The sequence below is a fragment of the Phyllobates terribilis genome, unplaced genomic scaffold (genome assembly GCF_046119375.1).
Source record: "Phyllobates terribilis strain yellow unplaced genomic scaffold, ASM4611937v1 Scaffold_1__5_contigs__length_1240528914, whole genome shotgun sequence".
NCBI lineage: Eukaryota > Metazoa > Chordata > Amphibia > Anura > Dendrobatidae > Phyllobates > Phyllobates terribilis.
Genome location: NW_027362761.1, coordinates 1,129,465,749 through 1,129,481,590, shown reverse-complemented (window position 1 = coordinate 1,129,481,590; position 15,842 = coordinate 1,129,465,749). Strand labels below are relative to the sequence as shown.

General features: G+C 41.6%; 1 protein-coding gene across 2 annotated transcripts in view; it reads right to left on the bottom strand.

The window, feature by feature from the left end:
- The window catches only part of LOC141161747 (uncharacterized), a 192,366-nt gene that overhangs the window by 49,237 nt on the left and 127,287 nt on the right, over positions 1 to 15,842 (bottom strand). For both annotated transcript variants that reach the window (XM_073647014.1, XM_073647023.1), the window contains exons 18-20: positions 12,773 to 12,874; positions 10,397 to 10,524; positions 9,552 to 9,690 (exon numbers count right to left, since the gene is read on the bottom strand). In XM_073647014.1, coding sequence (XP_073503115.1) covers positions 9,552 to 9,690; positions 10,397 to 10,524; positions 12,773 to 12,874 — 369 coding nt within the window. The remainder of the gene's footprint in view (positions 1 to 9,551; positions 9,691 to 10,396; positions 10,525 to 12,772; positions 12,875 to 15,842) is intronic.

Sequence of the window (15,842 nt, the reverse complement as noted above, 5' to 3'; positions counted from 1 at the left end):
TCGTTGGACAACCAAGAAGTACAGGCGAGATAGACACAACTTCAATCCAGCAGAGGCAGGGGAACACTGTCAAAGTTCTGGGAGAGTTTTCTCAGACCCTCCCATCGCACAGGCCCTGAGGCGCGGGGTACTCTCACAAGGAGTGCAAAGTTTGGGAAGATGCTAAGGGAGTACCTTGCCGACCGTACCAACATCCTCCGTGATTCCTCTGTGCCTTATAATTATTGGGTATCCAAGCTGGATGCGTGGAATGAACTGGCTCTCTATGCCTTGGAGGTCCTGGCCTGCCCTGCTGCCAGCGTTTTATCAGAGCGGGTTTTTAGTGCCACTGGTGGAATTATAACTGATAAGCGCATCTGACTGTCAACTGAAAATGCTGACAGGCTGTGTCTCTTATAAAAATGAACAAGGTCTGGATTGGGCCAGACTTCTCAACACCACCGAATGATAGCAGCGTAACAGAAACTCAAATCCAGTGTCTTTTCTTGGGAGGTGTATTCCCATGCACCTTTTCACACCCACACATGGGTATACGCTTCCTGATTTTGGCTATTTGCTCTTGTCCTCCTCCTTCTCCTCATCCTCCACCACCATATCACCAGGGTGACCGTGGTCCGTGATGCAACACCCACATAATTTTTTTAAAGGGTGTTTATGATGCCCGTAAAAAAAAAAAATTATACAGTATGTTCATGTATACCCCCCATGGGTAAATGTTTGTCAGCCCATACACTTAGTGCATGGGCATTACACGTATCTGAGGCCTGCTCCTTTCTAATGGGAACATTTTTTATGAGGCACTCCTCCATGCCTCTTCCAAGGGGCATTGAAGTGCCTCCAAATTTTTGGCAGCCCTTGCATTCACTGCATAGGCCAACACTATGGGAGACTCTATCCTTTCTAATGGGAATTTGTCGATACTGTGGCCCTTCTCTATGTGTCTTTAATTTCTTAGTGGGGTTTTTCCTAAATTTGGTCAGCCATTGGACTCACTGCATACCCTATAAGTGTATAGCAGACCCTCTCCTTTCTAATGGGAACATGTCGTACTTGGTACTGTGGCCTTGCTCTATGTGTCTTTAAATTCTTAGTGGGGTTTTTCCTAAATTTGGTCAGCTGTTAGACTCACTGCATACTCTATAACTGTATAGCAGACTCTCTCCTTTCTAATGGGAATTTGTCGTTACTGTAGCCCTGCTCTATGTGTCTTTCATTTCTTAGTGGTTTTTTTTCTAAATTTGGTCAGCCGTTGGACTCACTGCATACCCTATAACTGTATAGCAGACTCTCTCCTTTCTAATTTGAATTTGTCGTTACTGTGGCCCTGCTCTACTATGTGTCTTTAATTTCTTAGTGGGGTTTTTCCTAAATTTGGTCAGCCGTGGGACTCACTGCATACCCTATAACTGTATAGCAGACTCTCTCCTTTCTAATGGGAACATGTCGTATTCGTTACTGTGGCCCTGCTTTATGTGTCTTTCAGAGTCCCTCCATTATCAATGAAACAGGATGTGTCTGATGATGTGTCACACACTCCACATTGCCAGATAAGGTTGTAAAATGTTAAAATGACATTTCCGGGTGAATCCATTTGCCTTAAAAAAATAACGTAAAAAAAAACAAAACAGTAGGATCTTTCTTTAGTATAAAAACAGAGTCGCCAATGTAACCTCAATGTAATCACATTGTTCAGCTCCTGCACCTCCTCCTCCATCTCCGAAATGACCACATCAGTCACAAGCTGAAAGCACTGCAGCATTGCCTTGGCCAAGCGGCAACAGGCTGTGCTGAAGATAACATGCTTAATGCTTAGGTGACAAACTGCCAAGTGCTGCAGAGTTGTTGAAAGCTGTAACACAGTAGCTTGATCTGTGGCTCTCACCGCTGAACATACAGCCAGGCATGGTCGTGTGTGACAAAGGGCGGAACCTGGTGACGGAGAAATGACAGCCGGAGTAGATACGGTTTCCCTCTATGCCAGTCCTTTCACCGAGCTAAAGAATATGGCTGTGGTGAAATACAACTCCCACTGAGAAGCTGTTTCAGATTGAAAAACATTGGGACCACCAGAGGATTTGATTCTGAGGGCTCACCTTTCTCCCCCGCTCAAGAGCCCCATAGCAGCTGCAAAGTTAGCGCTATCATGAACTCTCCTGATGCAGAAGCCAGGGCACACCAGAGGATTCTCTGGTGGGACTGTCCAACCCTGCCGAGAAGCAGTCCTGGCTAATAAAAGTGTGTGGGAAGGTTCCCGGACACTCTATGGCTGCTTTTTTACTGAGGTGGAAACCCATGCAAACACGGGGAGAACATACAAAATTCTTGCAGATGTTGTTTTTGCTGGGATTTGAACCCAGGATCCCAGCACTGCAAGGCTTCAGTGCTAACCACTGATTCAATGTGCTGCCGTTCACCATCTGATATATAACAGGATGGAGAAACTTGCACCTAATGACACTCTATCTTCAGCTCCTTTGTGAGAAACTAATGTATTTGGGCAGGCACTCAGTCTACCAAATAAAATTCCTGAGACGGAAATTGGGGAAGGCTTCGTTACTGGTACTGGGGGCAGTGCTAATACCATGGCATCGTACCATAGTTTACTGGAAATATTCCAGGCTGGTAGGAGGCAAGCAGATTCCCACAGAAAAGAACCAGCAGTAATGTTCAGGGACCCACGCTTGTAGAAGGCGGAGACAACACCGGAAGAAATAGTGGCGGTTGGGGACCGAGTATGGACACGAGGCATGAGGTTGTGAAAAGCTTCCGCCTCCACGAGCCTAATAGGCCACATTTCAAGTTAAAGCAGCTTTAGAGGACTTCCTGGGATAAATTACAGCTGGAGTAGATATGGTTTTCCAAGTCCTTTCACCAAGCTAAAGAATATGGCTGTGGTGAAATACAACTCAGCAAAAAAAGCTGTGGACTGGCTCCGTACCGTCCCTGGCCACATTCACTTGACCACGTGTTTGTGGGTAGGCGGTCCTTCCCAGTAAGTTCACTGGGGAGGGCACAGGTAATGTTGTGGGAACCGTGCTTGTGGAAGGCGGAGATGATACCTGGAGAAATAGTGGCAGCTGGGGACCGAGTATGGACACCCGGCCGCCGCCGGCATGAGGCTGTGAAAAGCTTCCGCCTCCACGAGCCTAAAAGGCCCCATTTCAAGTGCAAGCAGCTGTCAAAAATTTGACAGTATAGTATTGCAGGAACCTACATATGTAACACAGAAACTAAATTATTTATAAAATATAACATTTATTAATCAATGGAGATAATAAAAAATACATAAAGAGGTAAAATAGGGAGAGGTAACACAACAGAAAGGTCACCGGGTTAAAGCAGTGATTATAATATAATTTACATATAAATAATCAATTCATTATACACCAAACAAGACATAGATATGCTGCATGTATTTAATTAAAGTCTGCAATAAAGTGCATAGTGCTAATTTTAGACTCCATAAGTATGGATGTAAAGTGCTGCAGCATAAATTAATAAGTATGGCATGTTACAACAGAGAATATAATAATAATAAAGCTTATACTGACCCAGGTGACCAAAGGATCTGTAGGATTTGGTCACCTGGGTCAGTATAAGCTTTATTATTATTATATTCTCTGTTGTTACATGCCATACTTACTAGTTTATGCTGCAGCACTTTACATCCATACTTATGGAGTCTATAATTAGCACTATGCATTTTATTGCAGACTTTATTTAAATACATGCAGCATATCTATGTCTTGTTTGGTGTATAATGAATTGATTATTTATATGTAAATTATATTATAATCACTGCTTTAACCCGGTGACCTTTCTGTTGTGTTACCTCTCCCTATTTTACCTCTTTATGTATTTTTTATTATCTCTATTGATTAATAAATGTTATATTTTATAAATAATTTAGTTTGTGTGTCACATATGTAGGTTCTTTCAGGTATAGACACACTAACGTCTGAGTATATTTACTGTATATACTGATTTTATATAATTGTTTAGTATAGTATTGCAGCCTGTGGGTTGGTGGGTGGCTGGCTGCATACTTGCACTTGCATTCCAAGGAATGGGGTAGGGACAACTGAACGCTGCACTGGGACAAGGACGTAGATGGTGATTGTTGCAAGTCTGCAACGACAGGTGCATGGCGGGAGGCATCTTCGCATGCGCCAAGGATCACTTATCATGGGCACACTTTTAGGCAGTGACCTGGGAGTCAGAAATGCTTCCAGAGGTCTTGCCCATGCTGTTCCCATGTCTTTTCAGCACTGTATGCATGTGCCTGATGATGTGTCAGACACCACATGGTCAGATAAGGTTGTAAAATGTTAAAATGTCATTTCCTGGTAAATGCATTTGTCTTGGTTGAAAGCAATGCAAAAGTGCAAAAAAGCATCAAAAACGCTACGTGTGAACATAACCCAAGGTGTGGAGGAGTATTTTTGTTTTTGGTTATTTATTTTGCCTTATATACAAGTCATTACCCTGGAAAGGATGTTCCTTAACATATTTCCCAGGAAAATCCATTTTGGTTTAGTTTTTGTATGTTTTATTGTGAGTCCGTAAAAGTGGCATAATACTCTGACAACATTGTTGACAGCAGTGATCTGGGAGTCAGAGATGCTTCCAGGGTTCTTCCCCATGCTGTTCCCATGTCATTTGAGCACTGTTCCCATCGATTTGGGCAATTTTTAGGCCCTCTGAAGACCGCCGGGGGGAGCCGCCTGAAAAATGCTTGAGTTTCCCATAGACTTACATTGGGCTCGTTGCTCTGGTCGAGCACCCGAGTATTCCAATGTGCTCGACCCGAGCAACGAGTACCCGAGCATTTTAGTGGTCGCTCATCACTACCTGTGTCTCATCAGTACTGTGGGTCCTGTATGGTCTGCAATCTGATGATGACTGGTAAGAATAACTCCCGGTATCTCCATTGTTAAGGATATACCGGCAGTTGTAGGGTCATGCGATATAAAGGTATGAGAACAGGTATGAGAACATTGTTCTTCCTCTGTATAAAGCGCTGGTAAGGCCGCACTTAGAATATTGTGCACAGTTCTGGGCTCCGGTGCTCAGGAAAGACATATTGGAGCTAGAGAGGGTACAAAGGAGGGCGACTAAGGTAATAAAGGGAATGGAGGGACTAGAATACCCAGAGAGGTTGTCAAAATTAGGCCTATTTACATTGGAAAAGAGAAGGCTTAGGGGAGACCTCATAAACATGTATAAATACATCAGGGGGCAGTACAGAGATCTCTCCCATGACCTATTTATACCAAGGATGGTGACAAAGACGAGGGGGCACACTATGCGTCTGGAGGAAAGGAGGTTCCTGCACCAGCATAGAAGGGGATTCTTTACGGTCAGAGCCGTGAGACTCTGGAACTCTCTGGGAGAGGAAGTGGTGATGTCCAACTCACTTAATGAGTTCAAGAGAGGCCTGGACGCCTTTCTTGAGAACAATAAAATTACATCTTATGCTTAGTTAATTAATCCAGGGATTTAATCTGACTGCCAGATTGGTGTCGGGAAGTGAATTTTTCCTCAATGATGTAAATTGGCCTATACCGCATGGTATAGGAATAGCGGAATAGCTGCAGTGCACAAGAAATAGGCTGAACTGGATGGACGCTTGTCTTTTTTCGGCCTTATAAACTATGTAACTATGTAACTATGTAAAGGTATATGGGGTTGATCTGATGTTACAATTGATGTACCATATAGTCATGAGTGCAAGTGCTCGTTACTGGAGTTTGATTGCTGCTGTTTTAAGCATATAAATGCCCTTGTCAATCACTGACAGCAGCATTTAGATGGCCGGCGCACGCACTCATCTGCTCTCATTCCTTGTGACGCAGTTGTGGGTTGCTGATGGTTTGCCATGTGTTGCCGCAATGTTAGTTGTTCAATGAAGCCCAGCCTGAGGTTGGGCTCCTTGAAAGATGTCACAATCAAGGTGCCGGGACATTATTACAGCACGCTCACTTTGTAATAAGCGATGACTGTAAAGTCTCCCTTCTTGCACCGACCCTATGACAGGAAGCGAGTAGCGGCAGGGAGAACAAAACTTCATTTTATCCCTGAAGCCAACGCTTTTGCATTAAGCTAGCTAAACATGCTTTAAACCCTGTTTACCTGCAGATTAACTACATACAGTATCTGTAGATAAATAGCATTTCTCAAGGTGACAAGTTACCCTTAGGCTGTGTGCTCACAATGCGTTTTTTAAGTGTTTCCGCAGCGGGAAAAACCCTGCAGAAACGCTTAAAAAACGCATGGTAGAAGGCCTGCCATGTTCCCCAATGATAATGCGGAAATTTCCGCTGTGGGTTATCGTTGCGGAAAAAAACGCAGCACTACCAATTATTTTGTGGAATCGCTGCGTTTTCGCCGCCATTGACTTGCATTGAAACGCTTGGATTCCGCATCACTGCATCTGTACATGCGGATCACATGCGTTTCAATCTGCGGATGGTACCCAGGTGTGGAGGACAGGAGACTCTCCTCCGGACCCGGGTACCATAGAAACTGTAAAAAAAAGAATAAAGTAAAAAATAAATATTATATTTACCTTCTGATGGCCCCCGCTGCGCTCGTCTTCACTTGCCGCCAAGCCAGGACGGAGCGAAGCAAGACTGAGGGGGCCATCAGAAGGTAAGTATAGATTTATTTTTTTAGTTTTTACCATTCTTTAAGGTCACACTATATAAATCCATGTCGGTTGCATGGATTTATATAGTGTGACCAAGTTGTCAAGCGCTTTCCAAGTGATGCTAAAATCGCTTGGAAAGCGCTTGACAACCCGCATGTGGAAATGTATGTGAAGAACACTTCACTTGTCCCTGGCAGGAAAAACGCATGTACAATCCGCATGTACAACCCACATGTACAATCCGCATGTACAACCCACATGTACAATCCGCATGTACAACCCACATGTACAATCCGCATGTACAATCCACATGTACAATCCGCATGTACAGTCCGCATGTACAATCCGCATGCGTTTTTTCTGCCAGGGAGATGCAGAAACGCTCAGGAAAAAATCCACAGCATTTCTGCATCGTGGGCACATAGCCTTAGAGGGACCCTGTCAGCACAGGATGACTGTTCAAGCTAAGCTCCAGCACATAATGAAGAGTCCTGAATATTCTTGAGTTCCTGATTTTCTCCATATCCCCGCTGCTAATTAAGTTTAAAAGAAAACCCCTGTAAATCAGGGGCAGGGTGTAGAGAAAGCCGGGAGCTCATGAACATCAGGACTTGTCATTCGTTGCTGACAGAAACTTATTATCCTAATGAAGTATATTACAAATATGTTTAACATCCCTGAACTTTAAATATTTACAGGGTCATCATGCGGCCCTTGTTCAAAATTTTTAGAGCGACATAATGCGAACCTCGCTTTTAATTTTTCCAGGGTGAGTATGAGGCTCACTTCTACAATTAAAAGTCATGGGAAACCTTACAGCAACCTGATATTCAGCTTTCAGCTCACCCATGGGTCAAGGATCTCCTCTGCATGGAAGGTCTTGAAGTATGGCAAGAGATCACTTAAGAGGAAATACAATAACTAAGGACGTATAGTCTGAAACGCCTCTGCATCTACTTAATGTCTGTATTTTAATGGTTTTGTAATAAATAATTTGTTAAGGATCCTTCACTGGATGCTCCTTCCTTTCCTTCCTTTCAGGGCTGGCGTCAGCACCCGGCGCACCCGGGCAAGTGCCAGGGCCCTGAGCAGGCGGGGGGGCCCACTCGCGGTCGGGCACCCCGCCAGGCTATGGGCGGAGGAGAGCGGTTCCGGCGTCTGCCCTTCTCTCCCGCTTGCTCAGGGCCCCGGCAGCCGGATACTTACCTCTCCCCGTGCCTCCGCAGATCCGCTGTCTTCCTGCTGTGCGCTCCCTGTGACATCTCAGGTCAGAGGGTGCAGTGACGTCTTTCCACTGCGCCCTCCCCTGAGCCGTCACAGGCAGCGCAGAGCAGGACGACGCCAGCAACGCTGGAGTCCGGACCTGAGCAGCGGCAGCAGGTGAGGAGGAGTGAGGTGAGTATTTGATTTTTTTTTTTTTAATGTATGGAGGCGTGGGGCATTATATGGGGGGGTGACATCCTGCATGGGGCATTATATGGGGGGGGTGACATCCTGCATGGGGCATTATATGGGTGGGTGACATCCTGCATGGGGCATTATAAAGAGAGGGGATGACATCCTGCATGGGGCATTATAAAAAGGGGGGGTGACATCCTGCATGGGGCATTATATGGCAGGGGAAAGGGACAGACTGCATGGGGCATTATATGGGGGGGGGAAGGGACATCCTGCATGGGGCATTATATGGGGGTGAAAGGGACATCTTGCATGGGACATTATATGGGGGGGTGACATCCTGCATGGGGCATTATATGTGGGGGTGACATCCTGCATGGGGCATTATATGTGGGGGTGACATCCTGCATGGGGAATTATAAGGGGGGGAACAGCCTGCATGGGGCATTATAAGGGGGGAACAGCCTGCATAGGGCATTATGTGGGGGGGAACAGCCTTCATGGAGCATTATATGGGGGCTAGTATCCTGTATGGAGCGTTATAAGGGGACCAGTATCCTGTACAGAGCGTTATATGGGGGCCAGTATCCTGTACGGAGCGTTTTATGGAGGCCAGTATTCTGTATGGAGCGTTATATGGGGGCCAGTATTCTGTATGGAGCGTTATATGGAGGCCAGTATCCTGTATGGAGCATTATATGGGGGCTAGTATCCTGTATGGAGCGTTATAAGGGGATCATTATCCTGTACGGAGCGTTATATGAGGGCCAGTATCCTTTACGGAGCGTTTTATGGGGCCCAGTATTCTGTATGGAGCGTTATATGGGGGTCAGTATTCTGTATGGAGCGTTATATGGGGGCCAGTATTCTGTATGGAGCATTTTATGGGGGCCAGTATACTGTGTGGAGCGATTCGCCGGTTTCTGAGCTATTGTGGAATTTACAATAGATATCACTCATGTAATGTAAGAAGTGAAATCTTTGGCCTTGTACTATATATATATATATATATATATATATATATATATATATATATTTCTCTGCGGTATCTGTGCATCATAAATCGTGGTATGTGTTAAAAGGGCCACTGAGACTCTTTCGCCTGGGGCCCAGAAAAACCTGGAGCCGGCCCTGCTTCCTTTCCTCTACCTCTACAATTCTCTTACATATTTATATGTATACCCTCCAGGGGTAAATGTTTTCCAGCCCTTTGCACTTGCACAAATGGGAAAAAAATGTTTTCTGAGGCCCTCCTCTATGTGTCATCCAGGGTGTATTGCAGTCCCTCCTTCTAATTTTTGGCAGCCCTTGCACTTAGTGCATAGGCTATATGAGTCTATGAGTCCCACTACATAACAATTTTAACAGAATGTGTATGAGGCCCTCCTTTATGTCTAATACAGGGTTTATCAGAGTCACTCTGCCTTCTAATTTTTGCCAGTTCTTGCATTGTCTGCGTGTGGTTTGTGATTTGTCTGGTTAATTGTAAATCATTTATAATTACCAGTTGTTTTGCAAGATCCAGATCACTCTGGTTATATGCAGGTAAAAGAATGTACTTTTTCAGTATGACTTTTTTACTCTCCTTCAAGTATTTTCCAACTGTATGTTCATTGATTGGCTTCTTCTGCTTGCCAATGTACCTATAGAAAATTCAATACAAATGTCAGTCCATCCATTTGAAGACTAATTCACTTTTAGCATCAAAATGTAACATAGTGTATTTTGCATTTTTGTGCAATTTCATTTGCAGCTAAAGTTGACATCTTTCTATGTTATTAGCAAAACGCATCAAGGTTATCTAGCAATTATGTGACCACGATATTCCTTCACTTACTGCACGACCCAGCAGCCTGCATGTTCCTGTAAGTCAACAATAGATACCTATTCATCACTTGCGTCATATAGAATAATTTTTTGGTCTTGTAATTAGGCTTTCACTTGTGGACTTTGCCCCCTATTCACTGAAATAAATTTGGTGCAAATTAATGGGAAAAAATTTGGTTTTGTAGGGTACTAAAGAAACTATTTTGTAAAAATTGTTCACCATTTTGAAAAGTCTTAAATTAGGAATTATCCGTAAACATCTGGATAATGGAAACCGCTTCCACATTATTGAGCAAACCCAAAAAATGATGAGGACTGAAAAAACTAGTATAAAATGGGGCAGTACACGTACTTAATTTGTGTGTCTAGTCTATGAGCCATATTAAAAAAAAATAAAAAAACAAGAAATAAGCTACAATTACTATTAATTAATTGTAATTAATTTAAATAAAAAGTGACTAAAAGAATGTAAAAAAATCTGCACATCTTTGCCTGTGTCGTGCCAAGTTCTTTGATATTTACCATTGCTGAGCGTCAGACAAAACATCTTTGATGGACTGATGGACAAAATCCCTTGAATCAATGTTTCTGTGTCCACATATTTCAAGCACAGATTTCAGTTCTTGAGAAAATAAGTTAATAACATCTTTCTAGAAAAAAAATATTGTTGACTTTTATTTCAATATTGTGTTCCTAATTGATTCATATTAACAGCATTTAGAAACAAAATGTATTAGTATTTCATGATGCCCAGTGCTATATGTACAAGGTGCAAAGAAAAATCTGAATTTGCCACTTTTGCTCTTTTTGTATTTATGGCTTGTAATTGAAACATCACAAACATTAGATTCCAGCCTCTACACAAATGAGAATGAGGTTTGTAAAATGTATTGCTTCTAGGAAGGTATATGTCTAAGAAGTAGACATTGTCCCAAACGCTCTGCAATCCAGAAGTCACCATGCAGGCTACTTCAACATGATTTTGCAATGTGCATGTTGCAAAAGCAAAGTAGTTTCAAATTCAGCTGTAAAATGATGTTTTGCTGTTGCCTTTACAGGGAATCTGTCACCTTGGAAAACACAATTTTCCTTTACATATAGGGTTAAGCTACAGGTAAAAAACATCACAGAAAAAGAAAAAGCCCCACCAACATCCGGTCAGATTACCAATGCACTAGCAGGATGCAGTAGACTTCCATGATAAAGATGGGAGTCGCAGAGTTTCAAAATATTGATGGAACAGCCACTCACAAACCTACCAATTCATGGAGGATGTGGTTGCCTAGCGTTAAAAATGCACACAGATAAGGCTTGTATAGGGCACCAGTCACACAGACAAGTGTAGTGCACAGTGTCTGGCTTACATCCTGTTAGTGATGCCTATACTATTAGATCAGGTGGACTGGCCAGGACTATATATGTGAACCCCACAAGGACAGACACCCCAATTCACTCAGCCAACAATAAAGGGCCTGGCTGTATGCTGCATAAAAATGGAAAAATGTGCAATATAAAGATGAAAAATGCTGTTTAAAATACATGAAGTATTGGCCGATATTTAGGACAAAATATGCAAGCTCGCAACTCACGTCAAGGGTCCTCATACTTGAGAGTCTCTACACTAAATTCAAAAAATTCACAAAACGTCATACAGTCCAAAAATATTACAGAAAAAGAAACAGCCCCACCAAAAAGACATGGCTTTTTGACAAGCGATTGCCTACAAATTTGAGGAATACCCACAAGTTTGTTGTCTTGAAAATGAAGAAAGAACGGCTTTTTTAACAAGCCCTCCAAAAGTTATAATTTTATGGGGGAGAAGCAACAAATTTGCTGTTTGGACAGTGAAGAAGCGATGGCTTTGTAATAAGCCATCTAAAGATTATCCCTTTTTTTGGGAACAGCAACAGGTTTGCTGTTTGGAAGGTGGGTCAGCAAACAACTGTTTCTAAAAAAATAAAAGTAATCCAAAATTGATTCTTTTTAGAAAGAGTTTCAGTTTATTATATTAGCACTGTACCAGGTTGGCTTTCTAGTAGCAGGGCAGTGTAGATATATGACCCGATTTATCAAAGCTTTGGCACCAGTGTTCTGTCGTAAAAATCTTTGTACAGTGGCATAATTTTGATGCAACTCGACCCTTTAACAAACTTTGCCACATGACTTTGAATAAAAGCTAAATCATACATTATAGTTGTAGGCACTTGTTTTTGGGGTGTTTGCCCCTTTTCGGTACAAAGCAAGAGGTCTGATTAGACTGGGTTAGAGACATCTGACAGGGTCTAAAGGGTAACATGTCTCCTTGTGGAAAGTGCCAAGCTGGTGTAAGGAGACTTTTAGGTCATGTAATGCTTCTTGCTTTGCTCTGAGGAGGGGCAAACACCCCAAAACATGTGTCTGCAAATATAGTGTCTGATAGTGGCTTTTATCCTAAATGATGTGGCAAGTATCATTAAATGGTCAATACTGGCTTTTAGGATGTCTACTTCTAATAAGTGGCACTTGAGTTCAAGTCCTCTTCCTCTCTGAAGGGAGAATTTGCTTATTTAATTCTCCATAGCATGACTTATAAGACTTATTATGCTGACTTTATACTCTCCACAAGGTGAGATGTTACCCCTTAGACATTACTCCTTCAAATCAATGAATTAACTATATAACTCATATATGTGCTGACTCCACCAGAGTGAGAGATGCTCCTTTTAGTGGTCTCTGATAATAAAGGACCCAAATGGAAAACTTTTCTCTACAAACTTAGAAGTCACTAAAAAGTTTTCAAAAGTATTTTTTTCTAAATCGGGCATCCACTTTACTTATTATGTACAATATTTTTATCTACAGATACTGTTATAAACAAATGAATCAAGAAAATACCAACAGCCAGTAATTAATACTCACTTTAAAAGTTTTTAGCAGTTGAGCTATTTCCTCTTTCAGAAATGCAAAGATTTGGGACTTTAGATTTTCGGTGTTGTTTAATATAATTCCGGCTATTTTCAACTGAAATAAAAATGTAAATGTATATGAAGAACAATATTAATAATCTTCAATATTCAATTTTCTCATGTCCAACAGGTTTCAGTTTAGGAATGTGGTAAAAAAAAATTTGATTTGAGAGTCCTCAGTGCTTGATACCTTTTATCAAAATATATACAGTACCAAAAGTTTGGACACACCTTCTCATTTAAAGATTTTTCTGTATTTTCTTGACTTTGAAAATTGTACATTCACACTGAAGGCATCAAAACTATGAATTAACACATGTGGAATTATATACTTAACAAAAAAGTGTGAAACAACTGAAAATATGTCTTATATTCTAGGTTCTTCAAAGTAGCCACCTTTTGCTTTGATGACTGCTTTGTACACTCTTGGCATTCTCTTGATGAGCTTCAAGTGGTAGTCACCAGAAATGGTCTTCCAACAATCTTGAAGGAGTTCCCACAGAAACTTAGCACTTGTTGGCCCTTTTGCCTTTAATCTGCGGTCCAGCTCACCCCAAACCATCTCGATTGGGTTCAGGTCTGGTGACTGTGGAGGCCAGGTCATCTGGCGTAGCACCCCATCACTCTCTTTCTTGGTCAAATAGCCCTTACACAGCCTGGAGGTGTGTTTGGGGTCATTGTCCTGTTGAAAAATAAATGATGGTCCAACTAAACGCAAACCAGATGGAATAGCATGCCGCTGCAAGATGCTGTGGTAGCCATGCTGGTTCAGTATGCCTTCAATTTTGAATAAATCCCCAACAGTGTCACCAGCAAAGCACCCCTACACCATCACACCTCCTCCCCCATGCTTCACGGTGGGAACCAGGCATGTAGAGTCCATCCGTTCACCTTTTCTGCGTCGCACAAAGACACGGTGGTTGGAAACAAAGATCTCAAATTTGGACGCATCCATTCCATTCCTTGTGTTCTTTAGCCCAAACAAGTCTCTTCTGCTTGCTGCCTGTTCTTAGCAGTGGTTTCCTAGCAGTTATTTTACCATGAAGGCCAGCTGCACAAAGTCTCCTCATAACAGTTGTTGTAGAGATGTGTCTGCTGCTAGAACTCTGTGTGGCATTGACCTGGTCTCTAATCTGAGCTGCTGTTAACCTGCGATTTCTGAGGCTAGTGACTCGGAGAAACTTATCCTCAGAAGCAGAGGTGACTCTTGGTCTTCCTTTCCTGGGGTGGTCCTCATGTGAGCCAGTTTCTTTGTAGCTCTTGATGCTTTTTGCAACTGCACTTGGGGACACTTTCAAAGTTTTCCCAATTTTTCGGACTGACTGACTTTCATTTCTTAAAGTAATGATGGCCACTCTTTTTTCTTTACTTAGCTGCTTTTTTCTTGCCATAATACAAATTCTAACAGTCTATTCAGTAGGACTATCAGCTGTGTATCCACCAGACTTCTGCACAACACAACTGATGGGCCAAACCCCATTTATAAGGCAAGAAATCCCACTTATAAAACCTGACAGGGCACACCTGTGAAGTGAAAACCCTTTCCGGTGACTACCTCTTGAAGCTCATCAAGAGAATGCCAAGAGTGCAAAGCAGTCATCAAAGCAAAAGGTGGCTACTTCAAGAACCTAGAATATAAGACATATTTTCAGTTGTTTCATGCTTTTTTGTTAAGTATATAATTCCACATGTGTTAATTCATAGTTTTGATGCCTTCAGTGTGAATGTACAATTTTCATAATCATGAAAATACAGAAAAATCTTTAAATGAGAAGGTGTGTCCAAACTTTTGGTCTGTACTGTATATATATTTTTTTTCCCAGTATCGGAATGTGCTAAAAATTTTTAAAGAATTTGCACGATTTTCACGAGGAAAAAGTAATTGATGAAACATTGACACAATATTTTAAACAGACAAACTTATGATAGTTTAGTGAATGAAGAGTTTAGTAACTTTTGTGTAATTGTTATCGATACACTACTGTGTGCAGAAGGTATTTCGGAAATGTGCCTCCTGTTTGCAACTCCCTCATCCTTACTGTACTACAGTATATCACCAACTATATTACTTTGTTGCCTAGCCTGAGGACTCATGCACATGACTGCATTTTCATTTTAAGTACGATCCGGCAAAACATCAGTTCGCACCTGACCAAAATTATTCTATGGGGTCATGCACATATTCGATTTTCGGCTGTGGAATAAAATCGCAGAATGCCGGTGTTGGATCCTATTATCAGATCGCACTCGGACATGCAAGTGACTTTTGCTTCAGTGTAAAAAATATTGTTTAGTCTTCTTCTAAAGGGTCGTTTACATTGCTCGCGGCACAATTTTAAACGACCACTGACCCTCAACGTGCTTGCCGGTCAGTGGTCTGTTAATACCCTGGTTACACAGGCTTACCGGTTTCAGATGCACACTGACTGATTTGACCAAATACATATTCATAAAGCGTAAATGTGTATTGATATTGGCTAGAGACATATTAATATTAGTCTCCTCATTAGTACTTAAGGATAATCAGTGCAGTGGATTTCTCCAATATTAATGCCTACATATGAAATACTGAAAGGAATTCACAAACCACTCCCATATATATAATTTTTTTTAAAAATTGTGTAAAAGTAAAAAACTTTTTAGATATTATATATACAAAATGACAAGAATAATTTAAAAGTTTTTTTTTTTTACAAAAAGAAGAAGAATTAAGTAATGCCAGAGGTATATTCATTAAAAGGACAAGAAAAGCAGTTTACATACTGTATATGGTTTCTGGCATCATGTTTCGAAACATGTAAAGTGAATATATTTTTAATATGGGAAAAGTGGGGGTGATTCGAATTTATATATTTTTTGAATTTTTCTTTTATTTTTTAAAAACTTTTTTTTATTTTTTGTTCTTTTTTTAGTCCTTTGGGGGGCTTGAACTTGCAATCATGTGATCAATTATTCTATATACTGTCATATTGAAGCATACAGTGAAAATCTTGTTATCGTTTAAAGCTCAGCCAATAGATGAG